The sequence below is a fragment of the Oryctolagus cuniculus genome, chromosome 7, assembly GCF_964237555.1.
Source record: "Oryctolagus cuniculus chromosome 7, mOryCun1.1, whole genome shotgun sequence".
Lineage (NCBI taxonomy): Eukaryota > Metazoa > Chordata > Mammalia > Lagomorpha > Leporidae > Oryctolagus > Oryctolagus cuniculus.
The window spans coordinates 148,010,629-148,033,202 of NC_091438.1; the positions used below are offsets into that span (position 1 = coordinate 148,010,629).

Sequence of the window (22,574 nt, forward strand, 5' to 3'; positions counted from 1 at the left end):
TCGGGACAGCCTGCTGCACCCCCCGAGCCGGCCCGGCCCTGTCCCGTGGACCAGCTCGGGGCTCAGGCAGGCGCTGGCTCCGGGTGCCCGGGACGTACTCGTGCAGGGCATGTCCAGGGGGTCCAGGTCTGCTCTGTAGTAGCCGTTGCGGCAGACGCAGTTGGTGGCCCCTTCTGAAGTGGTCCGGCTGTTGATGGGGCAGTGGGTGCAGGCCTCGTCCCCTTGGTTGGCCTTGAAGGTTCCGGATGGGCAGGCTGGGAGAGAAGACAAGGCGGGTCAGCAGGGACATGAGGTGCGGGGAAGGCCCAGCCAACCCGCGGGTCTAAGCACTTGGGCCACCCTCTGCTGCTTTCCCTGGTGCATTGTAGGGGGCTGGATCGAAAGTGGAGCAGCTGGGACTCCATCTGGAGCTCACAGCGGATGCCAACATGATAGGCGGCAGTTTAACCCACGGTGCCACAACACCGGCCCCAACTATCCGGTCTCTTGTCCCTGAAGCTGCCGGCTCAGCGGGGTCCCCTAGCGGTCTCCTCCCCACACCCCAGCTTGGCTGTGTGGCAGCCGCTAGCATCAACGTGACCTGGCCAGGAGGCACCTGCAGAGCCGGGGCAGGGGCCGTGGGGTCCAGTCTGGCTTTCTAAGGTCTGGGTGAGCCCTGTTCTTGTAACTGTGTGTGTGATTCCAGACCAACATGATTGCATCACAGAAGAAAAGTCCCAGGACGGTGCAGGGCAGGTGGCAGCTGATGTGGCAGAGCAGAAAAGAACGCTGCCTTCGGAATCCGACAGGGCCTCTGACTCACTGTGTGGCCCTGCACAAGTGGCTTAACCTCTCTGGGACTCAGTTTCCTTATTTGTCAACTTGTGATGCTATGGCCGTTGTGAGCATTTTGCATAGGCCTGCAAGGTACCTGGCACAGTGCCTTGCCCAGGACAGGAGTCCCATCAATAGCTGTTGGAGTTGTTTGATTGATTGAAATAAAGGGGACCTGCAGTACCAGGTCCAGCCTGAGGAGGGCAGTGTTTTCACCGGACCCCCTTTGGAATCTGGGTTCTCTGGGGTGCAGGCCCCGCAGCTTGGTTCTAGAAGATCAGCTATGTGCACATGTGCTCAAACCCACTCTCCCCTTCCTGCTGGCCCTGGGCTGGGAATCAGAAGATTCTAAGCCCGGCCCTTGTGCAGCCTCTGCCTCCTTGGGCTTATGCTCGTGCCTGCTGAGATGCCTGGGCGGGACTGTGCAGGGGCGAGTGGGCGGGCAGGGAAGAGCTTTGCAGCAGACAAGACCCTCCTTGGGACGGAATGCAGCCAAACCATCCAGGGTCCTCACCCTCACTACACACGCCCGGGTGCTGCGTGACCTTTGACAAATGACTCGGTCTCCCTCAGCATCCGTTTCCTAGTAAGTCCGTTACTCACACAAACGCCCCCAGTTCATTTCTCCAGCCCTAATCTTCACGGGCTGTCTTCCAAGTCCACGTCTTAGCAAACCACCCACCTGCCAACCCCTCACCCAGCCCCGCCCCTGACACCGGCCTTTCTTGGCGCTTGGGGCACCCCTGGAGTTCCCAGCACTTTGTTCCACCCCCGTGATTATTCATCTGAAGGTCTCCTGGCCAGGGCTACCTGCCCGGGGCCGACCCCAGATCCGGGCACTCTGCAGCTAGGGCCTTCTTGAAGCTGCCTGCGTAGGTGGAACAAGCATGGGCTTCGAGAATTGTGCGGGTAGAACGGCAGTGAGCGCGGCGGTGAGCGCACAGGCTGCCTGGCAAGCCCCAGATGCACCTGTGTGAGCGGCGTGACCTCGGCCAAGTCACTTAAACCGTTTCTTCGTCCAACAACACTATCCCTAGTTTTCTATTGGTTGACATATGCGAAAAGGCTTAGGACAATTCCTGGCAATACTAACCAGTCCTCTAGTTCAGATCCCATCTGCTAAGTGACCTGAGCAAGTTGTTTGAACTCTGAGCTGCATTTCCTCCCTGGCCGTGAGGGTTCCATGCGATGCACACAGCCCCTGGCTCGGGGGTGGGGCGCAGGTGCAGCTATGGCCCTAGGGCTCGCTGGAGGAAGCAGGGCCTGGGGCTGGCCTTGAGCTCAGCAGGTGAGCGGTGCCAGCATCCCACGACTCTGGATCTCTGCTTCCAATCCAGCTTCTTACCAGTGCGCCTAGGAAAGCAGCGGAAGGTGGCCCAGGCACTTGCGGCCCATACGGCATTCAAGGCTCCCGGCTTCAGCCTGGCCCAGCCCTGACCACTGCAGCCATTTGGGGAGTGAAGCAGTGGACAGAAGACCTCTCTGTGTCTGTCTCTGTCTCTCTCTGTCACTCTGCCTTTAAAATAAATAAGGTTTTTTTTTTTTGTTTTTTTTTTTTTTTTTTTTAGTGAGAGCTCAGCAGATAAACCGAGGGCAGCTGGCCCGGGATGCCGGGAAACAGTGCCCGCCCCCCCCGAGCTCCCAGACGTGGGCCAGAGATGGTAGCCAGCACGTCAGTCAGCAGCCACGCTGGCTGATGCCACCGCCCCCAGGCCCTGTGGGGGGTCTCAGTCTCACAGAAAAGCAAAGGGGTGCATAGGGCCTTGACACAAGCAGGTACAGTGACACCAATGACCCCTGGGAGTCGGGGTGGCCTCCATGGAGGAGACAGGGCAGCCAGGGCCCCGGGGGACAGACATGCAAAGGGCTACCTTCTGGCCCCATCTTTGGGATCTGACGGTATCGGCCTGTGGCCGGGTAAAGGCTATCAGGTGCAGGAATGAAGGCTGTCCTGGGGTGAGGGCTCCCAGTGGCAGAGCCGGGAGCCACCCACACCATCTGCCCCAGAGGCCCCTTCTGTCCCCCCCACCACTACCACCACTACACGCTGTGCAGCCCCTACTCTGGGCACCCGTCAGGGACCCTCAGAGCTCTGCTGTGCCGGTGCTGGGGCCCCAGTCCTCCCACCCGGCCTCCCTCTCGGACCGAGTGAAGGGGCGGCCCCGCCAGCTTGGCACTGCCCAGGCTCCTGCAGCCTGGGCTCAGGCCGATCGCCCGACCTCTCTGACCCTCGGCTTCCTTCTCTGTAGGGCAGGGGCACGGGGCTCCTGCAAAGGTCTAGAACCATCCCAACAGATGCCAGAGGATCTTGGCGCCGAGACCAGGCTCGGCTGGAGAGCCTGCCCGGCTCGGCACGCCCCCTCCATCTGCTGGCCCGGACCTGGGCCCGGCTGGCGGGCGGCTGCTCTCTCCTCCCCGCCACGCCAGCCGCTCCATCTGGACCACTTCCCTGGCTGCCCTGTGTCCCTCATCAGGTCCTGGCCTCATCTCAGCCTCCCCAGGCCACCCCTTCCGGAAGGGGCCCCAGGGGCTGCGCTGCCAGCCCGGGCTTCTGCGTCCAGGGCCCGCTCTTCTCTGTCCCACTCTTCACCGCCCCACCCCCAGCCCGGAGATCTCATGAGCTCTTCCCCCGCACCCCTGAGCCTCTCATGGCCATCTGGCCTCCCTGTCCACCTGCCAGAGCCACACCGCCCCGTGTCCCCCACAGAGCCACAGCGGCATACAATGGAATATTACTCGGCCACAAAAAGGCAGGAAGTTCCGACACGGGCGGCAGCAGGGTGACCCTTAGCGCACCGTGCTCAGTGAGGGAGTGAAGGAGTATGATTCCATGTACAGGGGATGTGCCCAGAACAGGCCCATCGAGAGAGGGAGCTGGGGACAGGGGACAGGGGACAGGGACCGCCAGGGCTGGCGGCGAGGAAGCGCCCCGCAGTTCGTGCTGTGCGATTCGGCAAAGACACTAAAACCACTGCGCTCTGCACTCTGAAGACGTCTCAGTGAGAGTGCTGTGGCGACAGCCACGGGGCCAGGGTGCCGGCACAGAGGGTGGGGCCGCCACCTGTGACGCCAGCATCGCTATCAGAGCACTGGGGCGAGTCCCGGCTGCTCCACTTCCCATCCAGCTCCCTGCTAACGCGCCTGGGAAAGCAGCAGAGGATGGCCCGAGTGCTTGAGCCTCTTCCACTCTTATGGGAACTTGGATTGGTGTCTTGGCTCCTGGCTTTGGCCTGGCCCAGCCCCTACTGTTGTGGCTACTTGGGGAGTGAACCAGCACCCACGGGGAGTCCTGACCTCTGGGCCCCAAGTGTCCCCAGAGGCTGGTGCCCACCTATCTCTCCAGCTTCAGTGCCCACTGTGCCCCACGGCACTTGGCATACCCACAGCTCTGGCCTTGGCCCACGCTGACCCACGGCACTCGGCGCACCCACAGCTCTGGCCTTGGCCCACGCTGACCCACGGCACTCGGGGCACCCACAGCTCTGGCCTTGGCCCACCCTGCCCCACGGCACTGAGCACACCCAACAGCTCTGGCCTTGGCCCACGCTGCCCCACAGCTCTCGACGCGCCCACAGCTCTGGCCTTGGCCCACGCTGCCCCACGGCACTCAGTGTGCCCACAGCTCTGGCCTTGGCCCACGCTGCCCCACGGCACTCGGGGTGCCCGCATCTTTGGCCTTGGCCCAGGCTGCCCCTGACGCCTGCAGCGCCCTCTCTGCGCCCTTTTAAGAGGCCATCTTCAGTGCCTGCTTTGCCTCCTGCTGAACCTGCCCGCTGGCTGTGCTGTGAGCACCTCACCCAGTGCTGGGCACCCAGTGGGCGAGGGACGGGACACTGCACCTGGGGAGTGGTCGGCTCAACTCCTCGGTCATCATTTGGGGAAACTGAGGCCCAGAGAGGTGCAGACAGACGCAAACAAGTGCTTGGCAGCAGGGACGGATCCTGACTCTGGCGGGTGCTGGGATGCGGGCTTGCAGCAGCTGCCCCTCCCCGCCCCCATCCACAGTGCCCCCAGGGGCCGTCCTGCTCCCAGCTTCTTGGGGCTGGGAAGGCACCCAGTCCTGCCACACCGAATCTCACGTGCGGGAGTGGGAAGAAAACAGGGAAGCGAAGACGCAGACGCAGGCAGCCGAGCCTCTGGCGGGCGAGTGTGCCCCTCTCTGAGACTCGGTCTTCTCATCCAGAGAAGGGGTTGAGGATGCCCTCAAGGTGCAGACAACAGGGAGAGCCCGAGGGGGGCTCTCTGCTCTTCGTGGCCTCTCCTTGGTCCTCTGCGTGCCTGAGTGACCTTTGGAGAGTGAGTCAGACCCGCCACACCCCTGCTCCAATGCGCCAGTAGCTTCCCTGGCACTCAATAAATCTACACACCCAACCCGGGCCACAGGGCCTGAGTGGTCAGCCCCCAGGGCCTCCAAGCCTCCTGCCTGCCCTCGCTCACTGTGCCCCAGGCCACCAGTCACCGAGTAGGCGCTCACCTCTGGGCCGTTGTCACACTGTTCTTTTTCTTCTAGGCCCTAGCTTAAATGTCACCTCCTCCGAGAAGCCACCCTGACCACCTCGGCTAAAGCAATTCTCTGTGATTGCCTCTGATTTGGCCTGTTTCCTCTGTGGGCCCACACCACAGTTTGTGACTATGTTGGGAAACCTGTTGTGTTGTTTTTTCCACACCCAGGAAGCACCTGGATAGAGGAAGAGGAGCCAGGCTGGTGCTCAGCTCCTGGCGGAGTGGGCGGAGCACAGCAGGTGCTCAGGACGTGGGGGGACCGAGTGACTGTGCCCCTTACAGGTGGGAAGGAGAGGGAGGGGATATTTAGCCAAGGGCGAGCCTGCTTGGGTCCCACCAGTGTGAGCTCCGTCTCGGGTCACCTCTGGTGCCTCCACCGCTCATTCGTTCTCCCCGCGGTTGTCGCCAGGACCTGGCCTCCAGGGTGACCAAACGCTTTTGCTCTTTCAACTGGAAGTCCTGCGCCCCAGCGACTCCCTTCGTCCGAGGCCAGCGGGGAGGGCTGGCCACCCTGCTGCCCATCTTCCCAGCCCCATCTGTCATCGCTCCTGTCTGCTGGCAGCTTCAGACATCCCGGCCGCACACAAGGGCCCCTCTGCCCCATTTCCTGGCCCTCTGGATTTGTGGACCTGACGCGGGCACCTCTGGGAGTCTCCCGCAATAGCCGACGGAGACCTCCACTGTAGCGCACAGATCCGCTCCGCAGGCGGGAGCCTGGCCGCGGAGCAGGGGAAAAAAGCCGTGGTCTGCTGCGTGGTGTTTGGCCACCTCTATCCTGCGACGCCTCCCACCAGACCAAATTCCCAGCCACCAACCTGAGATCCCTGGACACAATTGGAAACAAACGTGCACCATCGGCTCTCACAAGCGACTTGGGGACGGGGGCCGTGGGTTGCAATGGGTGGAGTTAGAGCAGAACCTTAGAACACACAGCAAACACCCCCCGTCCGTGTGAGGCCCACGGACAATGCCCATGTATGATGGCTCTGCCGGTGCCAGGCGCGGCACGAAGGGTTTGACATAGATTCTCTCAATGAATCCACAAGACCCCCCAGTAAAGCAGGTGCCACCCTCATAGATAAGGAAATAGGGAAGGTAGTGGCCACCCCAAGGTCCCACAGGGAGCAAATGGCAGAGCTGGGGCTGGATGGCAGGTTTTTGTGGTTCCTAAGACGTTGCGTCCAAACAGCACAGCACAGGCCACAGAACTTACCGGGAGGCTGAAGGTCAGGGCTGGAGGCCGAGGGAGGGAAGGCTTGCAGGGGTCACTCAGTGAGGCAGAGGGGAAGCGCGGCCCTCAAGCCCAGGACCTCGGCCCCCAGCAGCTGGCCTGCACCTGCCTCCTGTCTCCGCCCACAGCCCGGGGCCAGGCAACCCAAGGCAGGATGGCAGCCGGCTGGGGCGGGGCAGGAGGGCTGTGGGGAGGCATATTTCCTCCTCCCCACCCCCTGGGCTCCGGGGACAGGTGATAATTGACCGAGCGAGCCCCAAGTCAGGCCGAGGCAGGGTTCCATCTGGGCCTGGCATGGTGAGGCTGCTAATTGGCACCGGGTGCTTCTCAGAGCCTCAATGGCTGGCCCGCTGCCCCTGCCTCCCTCCGCCCGACACCACTCTCATCCCAAAGCCGACTGCCGTGTAGTCGCCTGCTCGGTCAGGCTGGAGAGCGAGCACCTCTCTGCCTTGCCAGGGTCTGGGCGGACGCAGTGGCAAGACAGGCGCGCTCCCAGAGCGCTGCGCCGAGCTGCGCTGCCCACACCACACAGGAGGCCTGATGACAGCTGAACTGGGCACGGACCGTGCCGCTGCAGCCAGGTCCCAGCCCTGCCTCTCCTCACCCCCCTAATCGCTCTGTCCTCACTCTCCAGTCTGTGCAATGGGTGGCAATCTTGGTCTTGAGGGTGGATGTTTGCGCCCCCTCGGGGTGCCCGCATCCCCCGTCAGTGCGCCTGGATGCCAGTCCTAGGGCCGCTTCCAACCCAGCTCCCCGCTCAAGTGCATACTGGGAAGGCAACGGGTGATGATGGCTCAGGTGCTTGGAGACCTGGGTGGAGTTCTGGGCTCCTGGCTTCAGCCTGGCCAGGCCCCAGCTGTTTTGGGCATGTGGGGAGTGAACCAGGGTTGGCAGACCCACTCCCTTCTCCTATGTGTCTCTACCTTTGAAATAAAGTGAACATAGATAAATACAATGATCTTCCATTTGTCGGGGAGATCAAATGAGTTAATGGAAACACTAGAACAGTGACTGCTGTGGGACACCAGAAGCCAGCTCCACGTGGGACGGCTGCACCCATATCTGAGTACCCGGTTCATGCCTCGGCTGCTCCACTTCCGAGCCAGCTTCCTGTGAACGCTCCTGGGGCGGCAATGGAAGACAGTCCAAGGCCCAAGTTTATGGGTACCGGATGGAGTTCCCGGCTTTGGCCTGGCTCAGCCCTGGCTGTTGCAGGCATTTAGGAAGTGAACCAACGGATGCGAGATCTCTCTCTCTCTCTCTCTCACTCATCTCCTCTCTCTGTGTCACTCTGCTTTTCAAATAAACAGATTTTTTTTTAAAGTGTGATACCAGCGTCTGCTGTCATTGAACGGGCTGAATCCTCCTTATCCGAAATCCCCCTTATCGCACCTGCAGTGTTTTGGATTTCTGAATCTTTGCACGTCCATAATGAGATATTTGGGCGGGGGAGGAAACTCATCCGTGTTCCGCAGACCCCCTGGTCAGGCCGCCCGAAGGTCATTTTAAACAGTACGTTTAGTAATTTCACGCACGACAGTTTCACAGTGTGGAACTCAACTGGAGGTGTCACCGCGGAGTTCCAGAAGCTTCGATTTGGGGGTGAATTTTGGATCAGGGATGCCCGAGCTGCGTTCACTTGGCTTATACAAAAATAATTTTAAAATTGTAGAAGCTTTAACGAACACGTCCCGCCTGTCAGCTGCTCGTTCTGGGCTCTGGAGATGTGGAGAGAGGCCCCAGTCCCTGTCTTTCGGAGTTCAGGTGGTGTTGGGGTAAGGGTGACTTCTAGATGTACTCAACAGGGGGCCGGTGCTGTGGGTAAAGCCACCGCCTGCAGCACCAGCATCCCCTGTGGGCACCGGTTCGAGTCCTGGCTGCTCCACTTCAGATCCAGCTCCCCGCTGAATGTGCCAGGGCAAGCAGTGGAGGATGACCCATGCGCTTGGGCCCCTGCCACCCGCATGGGAGAATCAGTCAGAGTTGCTGGCTCCTGGCTTTGACCTGGCCCAGCCTTGGCATTGCGGCCATTTGGGGAGTGAACCACCAGATGGAAGATTTCTCTCTCTCCCTCCGTCTCTATTAACTCTGCCTTTCAAATAAATAAAAAACCAATAATAAATGTTTTCAACAACGCCTAGTGTATGTCAGGCCTTGAGGTGCTCAGACGACAGAGGCCACGGGCGGGCAGGGTGCTGGTGGGCCGGCCTTTTGCCAGGCACACCTGCTGCTGCGGGCAGAGGGGCCGGCGGTGGGCTCTGGGTCAGCAGGGCTGAACCTGAGGAGCATTTGCTTCCCACTCCTGCCCTGGGATCCCCAAGAAGTGAGCTCTGGGTCTGAGCTGGGGAGGGGCGTTTGAGCGGGCGGGGAGGGGTCCTGGGCCCAGGCTGGGGAGACTGAGGCTTGGTGCCCTTGGCTACTTCTTGTCCAGGCTGGAGGGGACGGCTCTGGCAGAGGCAGGAGCTGGCTGGGGCCACCTTCACGGTCGCTTGCAGCTGTCAGGTTCTGGCTGCAGCCAGGCTCGGGTACCCAGCGCTGGGCCCGCACTCTCGCTGCAGTGGGGGAAGCCAATTTGCATGTGTGCAGGGCTTGCCGTGTCCTGCGGCTGAGCGGGAGAGGTTTTTGGGGTCTGGCTCATGCAAAGTGGATTTAGCATTTTGTATGCTTCCTGATTTTGCCGCTGAGGTTAACCCAGCAGGCAGACTCCTGAGGCTGGGCTGGGCGGGGTGCCTGGTCTTCGGTACCATGGGCAAAGCTGGGCTGTGGGGGCTGGTGCTGTGGCATAGCAGGTTAAGCCTCTGCCTACAGTGCCGGCATCCCATATGGGCGCCGGTTCAAGTCCTGGCTGCTCCACTTCCTATCCAGCTCTCTGCTATGGCCTGGGAAAGCGGTAGAAGATGGCCCAAGTCCTTGGGCCCCTGCACCCACGTGGGAGATCTGGAAGAAGTTCCTGGCTCCTGGCTTAGGCTCAGCCCAGCTCCGGCCGTTGCGACCACTCGGAGAGTGAACCAGTAGATGGAAGACCTCCCTCTCTGTCTCTCCCTCTCTCTGTAACTCTGCCTTTCAAATAAATAAATACTAAAAACAAAACAACAACAACAAAACCTGGGCTGGAACTGGGCGCCCACACTGTACTCAGGGCTGGGCCAGGAAAGTCTCCAGCCCACGGCCTCACTGGTCCTCACGGCTGCCAGCGCAGTAGGGGTGTCACCTCCGTTCAGACGGGGAAACAGGCTCACAGAAGGGAAGGGGAGTCCTAGGGCCCCAGCCACAGGCCAGGCTGGTTCTTTCTAAAGCACCCACCCCAGGGGTCCCAGTGTTCCCACTGGACAGAGGGTGCCCCCCATTTAACCCTCTCCTCCCCCAGTGAGAAGGGAGACCCCCGCCAGCAGGTGAAGTCCAGGGAGCATCTCAGGGCTCTCTCCCTGCCACGGCAGCCCCCATGGGACCACCCAGGGGATGTCAGTCACTCTGCGCCCTCCTCCCCCGCCCCAGCTGTCAGGATGACACAGTCAGAAGGTGGTGGCAAGAGCTGCGTTAACATACCTCTCCCGTGCCTGAGGGGCACCTCCCAGGCCAGCCTGCCATCTGCCCAGGCACCACTCTGCTCAAAACACTTCCGTGGCTCCCTCGGGCCGCTGAGAGTCCAGCCTGCTCCGGCTCCCTGCCTGGTCCACCTGGCCAGCTTCAGCGCCACCACACTCCTGACCACAGCCTGGCTCCTGGCACAGCAGACGGCGTTCTGTGCCCTGGACGAGCTGTGCCCTGGACGAGCTGTTCTGTGCCTGGGGCTTAGCCCAGGCAGTTCCCTCTGCCCTAAATGCTGTTCCAGCTCCAGCCTGGCTAGCTCCTTTCACCCTTCAAATCTCAGCCTGGGGCAGGCCCTCGGCCCCACACACCACGCCGGAGCACCTGGGTTCGGATCTTGGCTCTGCTCCCGGCTCCAGCTTCCTGCTACCGCGGACCCTGCAGGCAGCGGGGATGGCTCAGGGCACCGAGCTCTCGCCGCCCACGGGGGGGGGGGGGGGGCCTGCACTGCGTTTCCAGCTTCTGCCTGGTCCAGCCCCACGTGTGGGGGGCGTCTGAGGAGTGACGCGGCCAACGGGAGTCTTCTGTCTGTGTCTGTCTCTGCCTCTCGGAAATCAGGACGGCTCTATCCCGAATCACCCTGTGGCCTTCCCAGGACCTGGGCTGGGTTTGGGGCCTCCCTCCCTGGCTCCTAAATACTTGACGGTGACCTCTGCCAGGCTCACAGGCGACCCTCAGGCCGGCCTGCCTCTCCTTGGGGCTGGTGACAGCGGCACCCACAGGTCTGGCACCTCTTGGCTCTGGTGTCTGACGGAGAGCTGATGGACAGGAGGCCTTAGGAAGCGTTTGTTGACTGACTGACTGACTGACTGACTGCAGTCCTAAAGGTGGAATCTTGTGCTTAAGGTTGCACAGCGCGTGGGTGGCCTGGAGACTTCATTCTAGTCTCTGGATCCCACCCCACCCAGGGTCTCCCCAGGTGCCACGGCACAGTTTTCAAGGCATCCTACCTCTGTCCCTGGCATTTGGCTAACATCTGTCTCTCTCCTACCAGCCCAGCCGAGAGCTCGGCCGCTGAGCCTGCCCTGCTAACTGCCTGGCACAGAGCAGGCACTCTGCAGTAGCTCCCCGGGCCAGCAGAGCTGTTGTGGGTCTGCTTCCAGACACAGTGTGAGTATCAGGGTGGGGGGGATGGGGAAAGTGCATGGCCCCCTGGAGAGCCGGACTCTGAACCCCACAACCTGCAAGAGCCGGTCAAAGTGTTTCGCAGCCTGGCCCCTGCAGCCCCTGGGCCCGGTGTGGGGCCCCCAGCCCCAGCTCTGGCCGGCCTCCCTTCAGCCTCCCCAGCCCCCTCGTCTCCACCCCCCCTCCACCCAGGGGCTGCCGTTCCCCCCGCCCAGCAGGCAGCCCCATTCCTGCAATTTCCTCCCAATTAATCAAGCTCTGAACTTTTTAATTATCTGCCTGCGGGGGCTCCCCACTCTGGAGAAGCAATTAAGGCCATTTCCAAGCGCCGTGGCCGTGCGGCTGCCGGCGGGCAGGGCCGGCTGACCGGGCCCCGGTGTAGGCGAGAGCAGAGGCAGGGCTGGTGACGGCGTGGGCAGGGCTGGCTGACCGGGCCCCGGTGTAGGCGAGAGCAGAGGCAGGGCTGGTGACGGCGTGGGCAGGGCTGGCTGACTGGGCCCCGGTGCAGCGGAGGGCAGAGGCAGGGCTGGGGACGGTGCGGCTGCACCGCACTCCCGCCTCTCCCGCCCCCGAGCCCCTGGGAGGGCACACAGGCTGGGGTCTGGGCCACGTTCAGGTTCAAAGGCACTTGGTCCGCAGCCTGAATCTGACTTCAGTGTTCCCGGACAGTTACACGTGCCAGGGGCTGGGTGAGGCGCGCGCCAGGCTGGCTTCACCTTGACCTTGGCAGTAGGGGAGGAATCACTGCTAGTTTCTACATGAGGAGACAGAGGCCCAGGAACTGGCAACCAGAGACCCAGCTGCCATTTGACTGCAGCCCCAAGGCCACACCACCCAGTTCTATCATTGCTCACGACAAATCAGTGTGACCTGTAAGCTTCCCAGGCAGGGCCGGCCCTGTGGTGCAGCGGGTAAAGCCACTGCCGCAGTGCCAGCATCCCACATGGTCACCGGTTCGAATCCTGACTGCTCTGCCAATCCAGCTCTCTGCTGTGGCCTGGGAAGGCAGTAGAAGATGGCCCAAGTGCTTGGGCCCCTGTCCCCACATGGGAGACCCGGAGGGAGCTCCTGGCTCTTGGCTTTGGACAGGCACAGCCCCTGCTGTTGCAACCATCTGGGGAGTGAACCAGTGGATGGAAGATCTCTCTGTCACTCCCTCTCTCTCTGTAACTGTGCCTTTCAAATAAGTAAATAAAGCTTAAAAAAAGAAAAAACAAACAAACAAACAAAAACTCTGGTACAGGTACCCCAGCCTGGGTCCTGTTGAAAAACATGGACTCCCATGGGCAGGCCTGCTGGGGGAGAGGAGGGGGTGTGGCCATGGGCAGGGCTGCTGGGGGAGAGGCAGGGGGTGTGGCCATGGGCAGGGCTGCTGGGGGAGAGGCAGGGGGTGTGGCCATGGGCAGGCCTGCTGGGGGAGAGGCAGGGGGTGTGGCCTGTGCAAAGGCACTGAGGTATGAAACAGCACTGTGTTGCTGGAGTATGAGCTGGAGGCCTGGAGAGGCGAGACAGGCAGGTGGGATCCGTGGTGCTGGAAGCCAACTGAAGCTTTGGGATCTTGCGAGCCAAGCTCCTCTCTTTAGTATGGACCATGCGACCCAGGCAAGGCAGGAGTTGGGGCTGCAGCCCAGGGGTCCTGATGCCCAGCTTTAGAGGGGATGTGGTGGCTTCCCGGCTGCTGCGCTCGCCCTGCCACATCCCCACCGTCCACAGAGCGGCCAGCGGGGCCTGCAGGACAGGAATCAGCTCCCGCTGCTGCTTTGCTCCAAGGCCTCCCGCAGCTCCCATCTCAGCTGGGGAAAAACCCATCAGCGACGCGGCTCTGAGCCCACCTGCTGCTACTCCACTGCAGACACACGGACCTCCTGGGCCTCAGGGCCTTTGCACATGCTTCCTCTTTGGCCCGGTTCAAGTCCTTGCCCGGGCATCTTGCACAACGCCCCTCTCTGAGTCTCGCCTCCTTACTTATAACTGGGGTTCATGCCGCACACCCCAACCTCCTGAGAAAATGGGTGGCGACTGTGTGCCTCCTCCCTCCAGCTGGGGGTCATCCCTGCAGCCCGGCTTGCAAAGGTCATGGAGCCCCCCAGCCTGTGACCGTTGGGACTCACAGATGCTGACGTGCCCGAGGGGGAGCTGGATGCATTCAGCAAACTTGACACATCTGGCAGAGCCAGGCCCAGGCCCCCAGGCACAGCTGGCTGCTGTACTGACAGGTGGCGCAGTGGGTCACCGGGGCAGGGTCTGGCGGATGATCGAGTTGGTGCCACGAGGGGGTAGTGGACGTGGGAGGCGGCCCCCCAGCTGCTCACGGGTGGGGGTCCCCTGCTCTGATCCAGAACCCGAGCGGCCGGATCCTCACACCCCTGCGTTCTTCTGTCCGTCCCAGCCACTCCTGCGCTGGGAGGGTGTGTGTCTGGGGAAGCCCCCTTCCCTCTGCAGTCAGGGAGGGGGCCTTTTCAGGGCCACCTCCTGCCGCACCCCTCCCCTCTTCTCTAGGCTCCAGAAACGTGGTCATCAGCCCCACCTGAGGGAGCCCAGGGCTGCGCCTGCCTCCTCCCGCCCCCCACCTGCCCCCACCGAGCCAAGGTCATTAATAAACGACACAATCAGCTGTCAGCGAAGAACATGAAGAACACGTCTGGAATTTTTTACCTGCTCGGTGAGCTTGGTTAAGGCAACACCCCCCCTCCCCGGCCCCCCAGGGAGCAGCTGCCACACACCTTCCAGGGGCCCCTCGCCGCAGCCCGGGTCAGGACGGGACTGTGAACTTTTCCAGCGAGGGTTCCGCAGGCCTGGGCCTGCGCCGGGTAGCTTTTTTTTTTTTCTTTTTCCAGGCCAATGGAGAAAGTGACAAAGCAGGAGAGATTCCTGGCAGAAGTGGTTTTGTTCGACCCAACAGGCAAGAGACGCAGTGCACGTGCCCGCCCCTTGCCCTGAGATGCGCTGCCCGCTGGGGCTGCAAAAACCGGCTCATCATCCAGCAAGGGAAACCGAGGCCGGGGAGGGAAGGGGCCCGGCTCCTGCTCCTCTCCTGGGTTCCGCACGGCATCCTTCACACGCGTGTCCGCGGCCCGAGCCGCAGTCCCTAGCGGTCTTTCTGCACTCGCTGCTGGGTCCCGGCTGTGGGGATGCCAATGGGGAGACAGGGTCCCTGCCGCGGGGAGCTGAGGTCTCAGGTATAACAGACAGGGGGTGAGAAGCAACGGACACATGACCAGGACGCCCTGAGGTCGTGGTGCTGCGGAGGGGATGCACAAGGGCTGGCACTGGACCTCGGCGGCGTCTCGGCGGGGACGGTGACATGGAGCACAGAGCATGTGGCAGGGCAGGGGACAGCACTGGCAAAGGTGGGAGCATCGCAGTGCCCCGGTTCCTCCCCGCCGGCCGCTCCACTCCCGCTTGCTCTCAATCAGAAGGAACGACCGTGCCTACTGACGCCATGACCTTGAGACCCGTCCACTCCACTCTGCAGACGAGAAACTGAGGCTCAGAGCAACCAAGTGCCGCTGCCCTTGGGAGCCTTATCCGCCAACACCTGCCGCTCTCGCTCCCTGCCCTGCCTGGGTGCTTTCTGGAACCGTGGCTGGCCCAGGGACCGTGACTCGAATACTAATGCCAGTCCTGCTCGGGAGGCGCTGGCATTTGGCACCTCGGGGAGAAGGGATCAGGAAACAAAAACAAGGAGGCGGGCGTCACCCACTCTCTCACGGGCTCTCCCACAACGGGTCCAGAACCCGGCACTCGCCCCCTCCTGCTGGCTTCTGGGGACCAGAAATAAGGCCTCAGCTAACCAAGCCATAAATCAAACAGGAGAGATGTGGCTTGGCAGCCCTCCCGGTGAAAGAGATCTGGGGGTTCGAGTTGACCACAAGCCAAAAGCTGCTGAAAAAGCCAGTGTGGTTGTGAGTCGTCAGCACCGCAGTGGAGTGACAGCCCGGCACCCTCCCTGCTGTGCGGGCAGAAGCGGCCGTGAGCGTGTCTGAAGGCGGTCCACGCCGTCGGGGGGCCACTGGGGGAGGTGGCCGGGGCAGCTCAGCCCCTGCCTCGGTGAATGTCGGCAGCCGCCTCTAGGTGGCGCTGGCGGGGGCCGAGGGCCAGGCTGTGCGCAGTCCCTGCAGTATTTCAGAGGTGTCCAGCCAGGCTCTGGAGGCCGCCTCACCCCGGACCAACCCCTGGCTGCATCCCGAGGAGCACGAGACCCCTCTTTCTCACCCAGGTCCTGCCACCAGTTCTGGGCCCCCGCAGACACGGGCGATGTGAGAGCGTGTGTGTGCACGTGTGTGCATGTGTGTGTGCAGCATCACCCGAGGCCACCCTTGATTTGAGGATAGACGTACTCAGTAAGAAGACTCATCGAGCATTTTCTAAACAACTGCTTTGTGTCCGGGTTGGTGTTGGGGGCACGAGCACAGGGTTGGATCAGACACTGTCTCTGGCCCTGACGCTCCCTATCCAGAGACTATGTGCACGAGAGGTGCCACGCAAGGCTCTCCGGAGCAGGGGCCATTTGCACAGGGCATTCACAGATAGGCAGGAGTCTGTCAACACCAGAAGTGCAGTTGGGGGGGGGGGGGCAGTGCTGTGGCGCAGTGGGTTAAGCTGCCGACCGCAACACTGGCATCCCATATGAGTGCCAGTTCGGGTCCTGGCTGCTCCCCTTTCGATCCAGCTCCCTGCTAACATGCACCTGGGAAGGCAGAGGAAGATGGCCAGAGTGCTGGGGTCCCTGCCACCCACAGGAGAAACCTGAGTGGAGGCTCCTGGCTTCGGCCTGGCCCAGCCCCAGCCGTTACAGCCATTGGGAGAGTGAACCAGCGGATGGAAGAACTCCCTCTCTCTGTAGCTTTGCCTTTCAAATCAATAAAACTTAACCAGAAAGAGTCTGAGAAGACAAAGAGAGGAGGAACGTTAGAGCAGCAGGGCGGGTGCTGAGGTCCCGCGGGCGACGTGGGACACAGCTGAGCTGGGAAACCAGAGGCGCTCCCAGCCCCGGGGCTCTCAGCCCCCTCCTCCCAGCAGCCTGCCCAGCTCTCGCCTGCTCGCTCCCGGCCCCTCCGACACCTGCCCTGTCTTCCCTCTGTTTTCTCGTCTTCTTCCTCCTTGCTGTCACTGTCCCCTCTCTTTATCATTGAAAAGGAGAGAGCACTGACTTTAAAAATATTTCTTAAAAACATTTGCTCACTGGCCAGTGCCACGGCTCACTAGGCTAATCCTCCACCTACGGCGCCGGCACCCCGGGTTCTAGTCCCGATTGGGGGCCCGGATTCTGTCCCGGTTGCTCCTCTTCCAGTCCAGCTCTCTGCTGTGGCCTGGAAGGCAGTGGAGGATGGCCCAAGTGCTTGGGCCCTGCACCCACATGGGAGACCAGGAGGAAGTACCTGGCTCCTGGCTTCGGATTGGCACGGCGCCAGCCGTAGCGGCCATTTGGGGGGGGGGTGAACCAATGGAAGGAAGACCTTTCTCTCTGTCTCTCTCTCTCTCACTGTCTAACTCTGCCTGCCAAAAAAAAAAAAAAAAACACTTTTGCTTACTTATTGAGAGTGTGAGAGAGAGAGGAGAGAGAGGAGAGAGAGGAGAGAGAGGAGAGAGAGGAGAGAGAGGAGAGAGAGGGGAGGGGAGGGGAGGGGAGGGGAGGGAGAGAGAGAGAGAGAGAGAGAGAGAGAGATCCCATCCACTGGTCCTTCTCAAATGTACCCAGAACAGCTGGGGCTGGGCCAGCTCCCAGCCAGGCCTCCCACATGGGAGGCAGGGCCCTAAGTATCTGAGCTGTCACCTGCTGCTTCCCAGGGTGCGCCCTAACTGGGAGCTGGAGTTGGCAGTGGAGTCAGGACTCGAACTCTGGCCTCTGCTAAGGGCTGCAGCTTCCCAAGCAGCATCTTGACTGCTGTGCCCAATGCAGTCCCCACTGTGCACCTGCTAACAATGGCAGCCACTGTCTGGTGACACACAACGTGGGCCAGGCCAAGCGCTTCCTGTAAGTCACTGGAACGCCGAGTGTCCCAGGGGTTAGTGGCAGCACAGGCTCTGGGGGCAGAGCCAGTGTGAGAGGGGGAGGGGAGTGCCGGAGCCCAATGGCGGGGACCGGCTGACTCCATCGCACGAGGCTGGTGTGGGGCTGCGCTCAGAGCCCAGGGGAGAGACGCCCAAGCACGCAGGCAGCTGTCAGGGCCCAGGGTTGTGTGCTGAACCCCACTGATCCTCAAAGTGGCTAAAGAGGACGACAGGGCGAAAGAAGGAAGGGGAGGGTTGTCTGGGCAGAGAGACCAGCCGGGGCAAGGGCGTGGAGGTGGCCATGGTGTGGCCCTGCTGCTAGCCCACTGCGTGCACGCATGAGTACAGGTCCCCGGGCACCAGGCTGGACGGGCAGGGGAGGGGGCGAGGGTGGACAGCACCAAGCCCCTCTCCTTCTCCCGCTCGCCCGCCCGCCTGCCCCAGCTCCTATCCATGCCCGCGGCCTGCAGAACAGAGACCCAGCTGTTCTGGGCTCCATGGCAGGGCTCCTCCGGGTGGAACTGATCCCGGGCAGGGACCGGTGGCTTCTTAAAAGGCCGCTCCCGGCCGGTCTGCTCCCCGAAGCTTGCAAACATCCACACCTTCTCAGTCTGAAGGGGTCAAAAGTTGAAAGCATGAGCCGGCAGCAAGATTTTCAGCCTGAGTGATCTCTGGCCGACAGCCGGAGACTTTACGACAAATTGTCCCGACACAGCCACCGCCGAGCCGCCACCGCTCCGTGTGGCTTCGGCGGGACTCCCCTAAACGTCTCTTTTATTTGCACAGCATTGGTGGGGCCTGGGGCTGCTATTCCTGGTCTGTGCAAAGGTTTTGTAAAGGAGGAGGAAACCAAGAGAGCTGGGGAGAGAGGAGGGGAGATTAAGGCTGAGGACGATGACAAACCTCTAAGCCCATAAACCCTTCTCTTATCTCAGCCCTCATAAAAAATGGGGAGCCCCGATTGCCCCTAAGAGCGGCTGGGAGAGCTCGTAAACTTGACACGCACTTAGCCCTGGCACCCGCAGGGGAGGGCTCCGATCCCCGGGGGAACTGGAGGTGCAGAGTAGGGAGGCAGCTGGTGCGGAGACGGCGCACGCTGTCACCCGGTGAGGGCCTGCGACCACGCCGACCAGGCTGGGCTTCCCTGACCTCACGGCGCCGCCGTCTGGGAGTGTCTCGGGGCCCGGGAGAGGCCAGCACTCGCATGTTCACCTCTGGGATGCTCTGATGAGTAACAGCTCCCCCTTAGCGCTTACGCCGGGCCAGGCGCAGTTTTAAGCGCCTCACCTGGGTTAACTCACAGAATCTCAGATTATACTAAGATGATTCCCAGGACACAGGCACTGGGAGGGGCGCGGCTCAGGAAGTGGCCGGGCAGGGAGTTTGTTTTTAGTTATTTATTTTGTAAGGCTTTTTTTTTTTTTTTTAAGTTTTGTCTATTTATTTGAAAGGCGGAATGACGGAAAAGGAGAAAGAGAGAGAGAGAGAGAGAGGTCTTCCATCTGCTGGTTCACTCCCCAAGTGCACACAACAGCCACTGCTGGGCCAGGCCAAAGCCAGGCCCTGGAACTCCCCCCAGGTTGCCCACGTGCGTGGCAGGGAGCCAAGCACTCGGCCATCGCCTGCTGCCCGCTATGGAGTCGGTCAGCAGGAAGCTGTTTCAGAAGTGGAGCTGGAGCTGGAGCCCAGGCAGTGCACTAGGGGGCGCCAGTGTCCCAGGCCGCGTCTCAACCACAGAGCCTGGGAAGGGATTCCAGTGGAGCTCACGCCCACCCCATGCCTCGCTCCCCATTCCAGGAGGGAGACCCCAGGCGGGGGGTGGGCTGCAGCAGCCCCCCCTTTCCTCCAGACGCCCTGATGAGCTCCCGGCCCTGCTTCATAGCTAGGGGAGTTGAGGCCCAGAGCACTGGGCCAGGAGCACACAGGAGGGGGCGTGGGCAGGGCCTGGGACCAGCTGCGGCCCCGAGGCTCAGCAGCTGGGGGCCTCAGGTTGGCTGCAGCTTCGTTTCCTCTGCTGGCCTGAACCTGGACGCTCTGGCACCCTGTCCAGCTGTGCCTCCTCCTCCAAGAGGCAGTGAGGTGCAGTGGTTAGCGCTGTGCACACCGCAGCCTGGCTGCCTGCCTGGACTTATGTCAGCACTTCCTGGCTGAACTTGCTAGGCCCAACAGCTCTGTGAACCTCAGTTTCGCCACTTACAACATGGGGATGACCACACTGTCCCTCTGGGTGGCCAGGGGGAAGGTTCATACCTATGAAACCGAGACCGCTGCAGGAGTACAGTGTGCTCAATAAACATGTTATTAATGTGATCTCCTCCCTCGGGGTCGCACCCTGGGCCCTGCTGTCAGACTGGAGCACCTCCCGCCCGCCCCAAAGCCCCCGGCAGTGCAGGCCGCTGCCCGGGCCGCCTGCCAGCCCCTGGCCCCGCCGAGAACGCAGCAGTCTTGGTTCAAATCCCAGCACCAGCTCTTCCTGGCTGAGGCACATCTCGGGGACTCGCTACTCTTGGGCAACAACAGCCGTTTCAGGCGCCAGGGACAGGGCAGAGCAGGGACCGGGAGGCGGACGGCCCGGCTCTGTGCGCAGCCTTGGGAAAGCTGCCTGAACCCCGGAGTCTCAGTTCCCTCGGCTGCTGGGCTTTACCCCGGGAGGGCAGGGAGGGCAAAGCAGGGTTACAGCTGGTCGGTGCCTGGACCTGCCTGGGAGACAGCCGCGGCCCCGCCCCGTTTCTCTTCGCTGGGACAGGCTGTGGGGACACAGGAGCAACCCAGACAAGCCAGGTCCCTCCGCAGGAGCTTACAGCCCAGCGAGGAAGATGGCAATCAACATGCCAAACAAGTCCAGGGTCGTGAGCCGGGCGGAATGGGTACGGTGGGGGAGGGGCGCTTCAGCTGGGCTGCCAGAGGGGCTTCTCGGAGGAGGTGACATCTGAGCGTGCAGGGACGGGGACTCAAGCCAAAGGGGAACAGAGTGTGCGGAGCCTTTTCCAGTAAGCTTGGGCTGTCTCAGGGGCCGCAGGGAGGCCTGGCGGCCGGAGGTGAGTAGAGCAGGCAGAGTGGGACGGGGCCAAGCAGAGGGAAGGAGCCAGAGCTGGGTCGCACGGCCCCAGAAAGGAAACCGAGCCTGGCTCTGGGTTTGATGGGAAAGCATTAGGGGAGGGAGGGGGAGCTGGGTCAGGCAGCGCTGGGCAGTGGCTTGGGATGTGAGCTGGCCCCTCTGTCTGCAGAGTGAGGGCTGGGCCCCGGTGGGGGGCATGGGGGGACCAGGGGGAGGCTGGGCCCCGGTGGAGGAAACAGGGGAGACCAGGGGGAGGCTGGGCCCCAGTGGGGGGCATGGAGGGACCAGGGTGAGGCTGGGCCCCGGTGGGGGGCATGGGGGACCAGGGGAGGCTGGGCCCTGGTGGGGGGCATGGAGGGACCAGGGAGGAGGCTGGGCCCTGGTGGGGGGCATGGAGGGACCAGGGAGGAGGCTGGGCCCCGGTGAGGGGCACAGGGCGGGAGGACCAGGGGGAGGCTGGGCCCTGGTGGGGGGCACAGGGGGGACTAGGGGGAGGCTGGGCTCCGGTGCTGAGAGATGACAGCAGATGGAGGCGGTGGTGATGGGGAGGGAGGGAGGGAGGCGGGATCCTCAGCCTTGGGTACCACCCTGGGTGGATGGAGGCTGCGGGGAGAGGCCGCCCCTTTCACCCTCCTGCCAAGGGCACACAGCCCTTCCTTCCGAAGTCTCAGCACAGCCGCCGTGCCACTCCCCGAGGACTGGCGATCAGCGAGCTGGCTGCCCAGCCAGTCGGTAATTAGGCTTCTGGGACAGGTGCCCGGGGGGCTGGCAGAGCCTCCTCTCCGCACTGCGAGGAGCCTGTGGCCACGTCGCTCCCTGGCAAAAAGTTGAAAGGAAAGAAAGCTGCTCCTGGCAGCCTCGTGCTCCATTTCTGGGGTCGCCCTGTTGCCCCCCGCCCAACGACAGGCTGGGGCTCCTCAAGCTGCCCGAGAAACCAGAGACCCCCGAGGGAAGGCTCAGATCTCGCCCAGCTTCTGGCGCCTACCCTGCCGCAGCCCGTCTGCTTCCCCCAAGCCCGGCTCACTCCTCCGAGAGGTCCGGGCTGCGTCTCTGCCTGGGAATCCCAATGTTGCACCGTCTACACCCGCGCGTACTAAAGCGAGAGCCCTCCCTCCTGGAGACCCCAGGCCTTCATCCCAGAAATGACTGCGGGTAGGAGGGGCTGGGAGGCCCACGGGGCAGTGGCTCGCGGCTCGCCCGCCTCCCCTGCTCCCGCCACCCAGAACGAATGAACCTGCACACCACCTCCCGAGAGCAGCGAGCCGTGCTCCAACAGCGGTACCGGTGCACGCAGGACCCTGCACTACTGCCTACCTCATCGCAGGTGACTGTGTCCTGTCTGCATGGCTGTCACATCCATAGTTTTTGTTTTTCTAAGATTTATTTACTTATTTGAAAGGCAGAGTGGCAGAGAGAGAGAGAGAGAGAGAGAGAGGGAGGGAGAGAGATCTTCCTTCTGCTGGTTCACTCCTCAAATGACTACAACAGTCAGAACTGGGCCATACGGAAGCCAGCCAGGAGCCAGGAGCCTCTTCCAGGTCTCCCACATGGGTGCAGGGATCCAAGGACTTGGGCCATCTTGTACTGCTTTCCCAGGCCACAGCAGAGAGCTGGATTAGAAGTGGAGCAGCTGGGGCTTGAACCGGTGCCCATATGAGATGCTGGAGTCACAGGTGGCGGCTTTACCTGCTACACCACCGCGCTGGCCCCCCCTTCTGTATTTTCAAAGGACCTGGGGGATTTTCCAACCCACGTTTCTAACGTTCCAGGCCCTCTCTTTCCTTTTTTTTTTTTTTTAGAATTTTATTTGTTTGAGAGGCAAAGAGAGAAGAGAGGAGAGACACAGAGGCAGAGGCAGAGGCAGAGATGGAGACAGAGAGCTCCCATCTTCTGGTTCCCTCCCTAAATGCCTGCCATGGCCGGGCTCGGCTGGGGTCAAAGCTGGGAGGCAGGAATGCTCTCCAAGCCCCCGCACGGGTGGTGGGAACCCAGCCGCCTGAGCCGCCGCCGCCGCCACCTCTCCAGTCTGCACCGGTGGGAGCTGCAGTCAGGAGCCAGCTGGGAAGTGACCCCCGGCACCGGGGCGCGGGGCGTGGGCACCTTCACGGCGGACTGAATGCCTGCGCCCTCCTCCCGCTGTGGCATCCTGGCAGAGCTACAGAATCCGCCAGCCAGGCGCGCTCTCCCGAGTGTCTATACTGAGACGTTAGCAGTGGCCCTGACTCTTTCCATTCTCCCCTGGAATGTGAGATTTGGGGGCTT

The 22,574-nt window shown here is 62.1% G+C and overlaps 1 protein-coding gene across 6 annotated transcripts in view; it reads right to left on the bottom strand.

The window, feature by feature from the left end:
- Nucleotides 1-22,574, bottom strand: part of EPHB2 (EPH receptor B2) — a 177,262-nt gene that overhangs the window by 43,125 nt on the left and 111,563 nt on the right. For all 6 annotated transcript variants that reach the window (XM_051857962.2, XM_051857961.2, XM_051857957.2 and 3 more), the window contains exon 4: nt 99-254. In XM_051857962.2, coding sequence (XP_051713922.1) covers nt 99-254 — 156 coding nt within the window. The remainder of the gene's footprint in view (nt 1-98; nt 255-22,574) is intronic.